Consider the following 6,554-nt stretch of genomic DNA (forward strand, 5'->3'; position numbering starts at 1 on the left):
CGCATCGTCTGCTCGCGAAAGGCAATCAACGTAAACAATATATTTCGAACGCGCGTGTTTGAGTGAACGAGCCTTGACGGATGGCTTTGCAATTGTGACAGAAACAGGCTTCCTTCTGGTCGGAGAAATCTCTATGTATGCGACCGCAACTCGCAACTGTGATTCGCATTCATTTGCCTATGTGTTACTGAAATGACAGCTGCAATTTGTAATACACTGACGGCTTAGTCCAAAAGATCCAAATAAGCCCAATCGCACCATTCGTCGATCTGAACAGATGTTCAATAAGACATAATCATAAGAAGCAGTTCACGATCTAGAATCTGAGATCATCTAAGCCAAGGTTTTGCTATCAAGTACAATATTCACACGCTTATTCTCTCGGTCATTGAGCTTGACAATTAATGAAAACGTGTTAAAACTTGAACATCGATAAGACGCTACTATGGATGTATACTTTTGTGCACTTGTGAGTAGAGCCGTACATAAATTTTACTAATCAAACAGTGAACGCGAATGATAATGGGATAGTTAAATCTCAGACCTACATCTACATAACACTTAAAAATAAATAGTGGTTTTGATTATAATTCTTATATTAAGCATTCCTTAACATCGCCGATAAATGTGTGCTAAAACTTTTAATACTTAACTGTCTATATTATTCCGCAGAGGTTATGCTTTTCTGCACTATACCTGCTAATATTAATATTATTAACGATAATATTATTAAATAATAATATTAACGAAAGAGCTATTGCCACTCATTAAATACTAGTAACAGAAGTTATGAGGTTCGAAGTTTGCGCAGCTTAGTGATATGGCACACGAATAATCACAAACATACCGTACAATGCGATAGACGTACGACACATCTAGTTCTACCGTATTCAACAAAAGTTCAATGATTTTGATCAGTTTCGATGGCACATCACATTAACAACATAGATTTGCAACAGATACTTGTGATAATGAAAAAACAATACTCGCCTGCACTTGAACAAAGGTACCTCTCTGAGTAATCCCTCTATAGGATTAACAGAACTATAAAAAACAATTTTGATGTAGTGCTGCAAGTGGACGACTTTTTTAGGATCGACGACTTTACGGTGGTTAGAATAATATCCTCCTCAATACTGATCGTGTCCTTTGCATTTCTTTGAGAGCGGATAAGAGGGACCGTGTAACTAATGCTAATGCAACTATATAACAGTTTAACACGTAATGATCTAGTGAGCGTTTACCGTTGACTGCAATGCATAATGTTGCAAGTGCAGAAAAATTATGAAATGGTTGCGGATTGTGTGTTTTCAGAGAACGTAAACTTCAAACATCGGGAAAATGACCGTTTGCCGCTACTTCCAGAATGGCAACTGCCGTTACGGGCAAAACTGCCGCTTCGAGCATGTCTACGAAAGTAATCACGGAGGAAGTAGATATCGTGGGGGCGGAACCAATTACGCCAGTTATCACTACAGCAATCCACAGTACCAAAGGTATTTTCAATAATAAAACGAAATCTTAAAACGATAGTACTCGTATAGTAAGATCCCTAAGCAGTGGCACTGCGCAGACGCATTTTTCAGCGCGTACAAGGATTGCGAGTAAACGTTTTGCGCGCAGTTTGCGATTTTACCATGAAATAATGCACCTAATAGCGTAATTTTGCACGCTAAATACTTGTACACAGTAAATTCTAGCACTTTGCTTTCATTCTCATGGAATCGGATCAGTAGTTATCAATCACATTTATTAATTGGTAACTACTGATCCGATTAAGATTACTGGCAGATTGGACAACGAAAGTGTGCTGCCTAAAGCCCACATGGTACTAAAAAGTAATAAAAATCCTCGTTGGAAACCTTGGCTTTATGTAATACAACTGTCAAATAATTTTTCTATTCTTTTTTTTTTTTTTGCTGCGTTAGTTCAACGGCTCGGACTAGTGGATATCATCAGGGAGAATCCTCATTCAATTTTGGTCAAGCAGCCCTCGATGTCGCTGCCAATAAATCACAGGAGTAAGTTGTATTTTTCTCCCCGATTTGCATTATATTTGATTAAAGTCTTGAGAGTTAAAGGCAGTTAAAGGTAACTAACTACCTTTTAAGTTATTAAAATTATTCTGAATAAAGAATACGTAAACTTCTTTCTGGAGTTTTAAAGATTTGCTCATTATTTCTCGTATGAACAGGAAAGTAAAAGTGAAAAAAACAGAGTGGCTTTTTTACCGAAGATTTTATTTGTACCAATGTGTTTTAGGGCTTTTTATTAAATGTTGCTATAAATATGGCTGATTTTATACGTTTGTGTAACTTCAGAATAAATCAAGTCAAGCAGGATCTGCTAGATATGCTCGAGGGGCGCTTTTACCCTTTTTCAGGTATACCAGGTAAGTGATTGGTAGGTTTTCTATAAATTTTTAGTTAGTACCTTATAAGTTTAGGAAGTTACATTTCGTAATATACTCATCTTTATGAAAATTTTTAAAACATGTCATAGAATATCTAAAAAATAATCTATATTTCTCTTAAATATATACAGGACTGCTACGTTTTAAATTTGTGATAGTTTTTCTTTTTAAAAGGAGCCACAAATCTTGTAAACTTCGCGCACCTATCGGATTTAAGCCCTGAAGAAATTCGCCTTAAAGCTTACGAAAGTCTTGCGGCAAATAACTTTCAAGAATACGTGAGTTAAAACTAACGTTTGTTACTTTCTGTCCACAATAATTATGACTCAATAGTTTTCAACAGTCGTGATAGCCAAAATTTTCCATTGCAAGATAATACAAGAATATTACCAATTGTAAATGTATTATCATAGTAATGTTTATAATTTATGAGCAGAAAAGTGAATCAATTTGTGATTTTTTCAGTGTTAAAAAAACCCACCTGCGGTATTGTCTTCCATGCTCTGGTTTCAGCAAGCTGAAATGACGAGACATTTGAACCATGTGATGCAGATTTTACGGCAACTTATCTCTAATCCACAATTAATTCAGGAATCCCAGGCTAGGCCTATTGCTGGCCCGGTTGTCCACAATACATCCACTATACTTAATCAGGGCGTGCCGTCTAGTGTATCATCCCTATTTCAGCCTCATAATAGCCCAGCAGTTTTTCCTCAGCCAGGGTTTGGGGTTCCCCAAACACAAGGACCTTCTTCTGTTGGTGATCTTGGAGCTGGACTCGAATATAACAACCCATTCGCACAAACTGGGAATCCTTTCAGCCAACACTCAACTTCAAGTCATATCCCCGAACAGCACACAATTCAAGGCGGGTACAATTTTTTAAAACGGGTGTACTATAGTACTGGCATTTTGTTTTTTAGTTTTGTCTATTTGTTTCCACTATAAGGCTTTACTGACATTAGGCGAATTTGTTTTTCGGATACTGCTTTTTTGCACTAAATTCAAGTACTTACAAGGTTAGTTATTGAACCGTAACAAAATAGCGTGTTAATTGTAGCACTGTATCGACCATTAGCTGAAACGTAAAAAAGACGTGTTTCATAAGTAAATTAACTCGGGCTGGAAATTGACAATTGTATATCAAATCGTCGTTTTCTAACTCAAAACTACACTATGAGTAAGGGACAATTACTACATGCTATATATTCTATGCAGGGGAACTAGTATATTAAAAGCTCTTTGATAATACATTTCCACAAATATTGTAAAGGTCGGTATTTCAAAAGATAGGTAGCATTTTCCTCAATCAGTTACAGAAATAATGATTTTAATTGCAATCAATGTTTTACTCGGGTCTATTGTAGGACATCTAGGAAATTCAATGCAGATTCCTGCTTTTGTCTCTAAACCTTTTGCGAGCCCCAGTGTAGTGCCCTACGGAGCGACCGGAACGCCTGGGCAGCTTGGCGTATCAAACCCATCAAACAAACAACAAAAGGATACGATTTATACTCCGATGGAGTTATTGTCCGAGAGCGATTTGGCTGCTTTTCGCGATCGAACGTTCACCCTCGAGAGTTTGCCATCAGTTGCTCCACCTAGGGAATTGTGTGATTAAAGGCGTGCTTTGAGAAGAAAGCGCTAACAAAAGTATAGATATTCGTTTTCACAACTAGGGCTTGCAAAATAAGCTATATGGCAACACTCCAGGAGCTCTGTGCTTTGGAATTAGCACTATTTATTCTAACATATGGTCGTAACTAGTACACTTAAGAAAATATGGCTATCGAGCTAGACTTTGCTTGCCTTTGTGTATGTATGTTTGAGTAAGTTATGTGATGCTAGTTCGAGATAAACAGATCAAAGTGGCCATGTAAATTTGTCATAAATTTTGCGATTTTTGGCGGATCACGAGCGAAAGACAATCCCCTTAGTGTCACAAAGTATTTAGGGCGAATAGCTTCGATTGTTTTACTAAGTTACAGCTATCAATAAACTATTGTAATGAAAATAATGAGGTTTTCAGTTATCGAACAGATTTGTATCCATTATTGCTTCGATTACTTACGAGTCAAGTATATCTATCTAAAAATAGACTAACTTAATGTTAATATCTCACATCGAGATTGATGGTTAAGACATTTAGAACTTAGGGAACATACCCCTAAATGGAAGAAAAAGTCGAATATATCCTTTCTTCACACAAATGGCGTCCTAGATGTCTCGCATGAGTAGTCGATCAACTTCGTACATTACTTTTCGTGCCTTAGGTGCCAGTTCTCTGTAGCGAGATTAGAGAATGGAATAAAACACACAAAAAGGATATTTACGTTGCCGCACCAGTAACCGACGTGCTATTGATTCGAACTACAAAAGAACTTACCATTAAATTGTTATTTACAAGAGGTTTTTTTCGAGTTAGTGTGCCCCGTGTTGTCCACGTGCTAATTTAGGCCACAACGTATCCCTAATATTAGCGAATACGTTACTCATTAAATTATCACAGGGACAAGATAATCAGCCTAAGAAATTTCACGTTGCGTGTTATAGCCTAGTGAGTAACGTATTTGCATGCTAAATCTTAGGACATAGATTTCAGTTCGGGCATAGACACACTGTCTCGTGGAAAGAGCCAGCTGTTTGATGAAATGCTTAACGACGAGGCTGGACGTAAGACGCAACACGTAAAGGAAATTTCGGTTAGACACGATTAGCCAATCTGCGGCTAGCGCCACATGTCGCTTCAAACGGAAATTTTATTTTCAATCTAATAGATAATTATTTGGAAAAAAATCGATTATCCTTCGTAATTAATATCTGAATATTCTATATTGGACGAGACTTCCAATTCACTTCAGTGTTTTACTTATACATAAACAGTCACTGGAATATCATTATATTGAGAACTTAGTTGTGGCAGAGCGGAGTTAGCATTCTTTTCGAATCATTCAGGGCAATTATTATAAAAACAGTTTAGTAATATTTATGCATCAAATAACATGAACTATGTTTCCTTAAGCCTTTATTCAGGTAAGCAGAAAACGAATAAGGAAAGAAATTTCACATATTACAGTTTGGTCCTATACTTTTACTATATTAAAACTCCGCCGACAGTTTCAGTATTGCGCTAAGGCTGGAGACTTAGTACCATGGCATCTATGATTATAGTAACATGTTTTATGTAATGTTTTTCGCACTATTATAATAAAATGTCTCATGCATTACATCAAGTTACACCAAGTGTCGCCCCCTGGAGTGTAAAACTCGTTTTACTGAATTCATATGCCTTACTTCCAAACTCCTATCGAACCCATCTATACGTCACTTCAACGGGTTGGAGGCGCGACCATTTTTGTACTTCTAAGTTTGATCTTCTAAGTATAAAATAGTCGTTTTCCTTTTGGCTGGAGCATTCGATAACTCTGGCCTTTTTTTCCCTTTAATTTTCAGTTTGTTCTTTAACCACAGTCATTGCTTGGGCCCGCACATTGTCGCTCATGATCATCTATATTATAGTCTCATATCGACGATCACCTATAATAATGGTATTCTATGTCATACTGAAAGCTTCGAATACGTTGTTAGCAGTTTCAAAAAATGCTCAATAGAAGCCGGTATATGCCTAGTATTGACTAAAACGATCAATTATATCGAATATAGAGCGCCCTCTGCAATCTTACTTTCAAAGTTAGAAATTACAGCAGGAACAGGCGCGATTTTTCTCGTTGAGCCCTTTAGTTGGGTCTGCAATCAGACAATAAATAGACTTTGAATAGTGCTTTAGGGTGAAAGTGGACTAGTGTGGTAACAAACAGCATTTTATGTGTACAGCATTCGCCCGCTTTTACCGATAAGCATTTGGGCTGGTTCACTCGTCCACTTTATTCATTATTTTTTTCCTTGTGATTCGTACTACACATAGACACTACTCCTTCAAATGTAACCCAAAGGCAAATTTACCTGCTCGACCTTGACCATAGTTCTGAACTCAGATCCAGAACAGCGGTCCTATCACCTTATTGCTGGATTTAATAAACCCATTGCAACTATCTTTGTTGACCAACTGCAGTACTTTCATTGTAGCTTTTCTACCAACTTATCCTAGCAAACTCGCTGCATTAGTAGAGTTGCTCGGTTA

General features: G+C 37.2%; 1 protein-coding gene across 2 annotated transcripts; it reads left to right on the plus strand.

The window, feature by feature from the left end:
- The first annotated feature begins 1 nt into the window (after position 1).
- Positions 2-4,430, plus strand: LOC111254719 (nucleoporin NUP42-like). 2 transcript variants are annotated; one of them, XM_086976318.1, is made up of 7 exons: positions 2-135; positions 1,315-1,496; positions 1,929-2,021; positions 2,322-2,392; positions 2,588-2,691; positions 2,927-3,281; positions 3,781-4,430. In XM_086976318.1, the coding sequence occupies exons 2-7, from the start codon at positions 1,342-1,344 to the stop codon at positions 4,032-4,034; spliced, it is 1,032 nt and encodes a 343-aa protein (XP_086832444.1). In that variant the 5' UTR covers positions 2-135; positions 1,315-1,341; the 3' UTR covers positions 4,035-4,430. The 2 variants fall into 2 exon arrangements, with proteins under 2 accessions (XP_086832444.1, XP_022671599.1); XM_022815864.2 differs by having other exon boundaries at positions 48-469.
- The last annotated feature ends 2,124 nt before the right edge of the window (positions 4,431-6,554 follow it).

This window comes from Varroa destructor, unplaced genomic scaffold, assembly GCF_002443255.2.
Source record: "Varroa destructor unplaced genomic scaffold, Vdes_3.0 BEIS01000007.1, whole genome shotgun sequence".
In the NCBI taxonomy this organism is placed as follows: Eukaryota; Metazoa; Arthropoda; class Arachnida; order Mesostigmata; family Varroidae; genus Varroa; species Varroa destructor.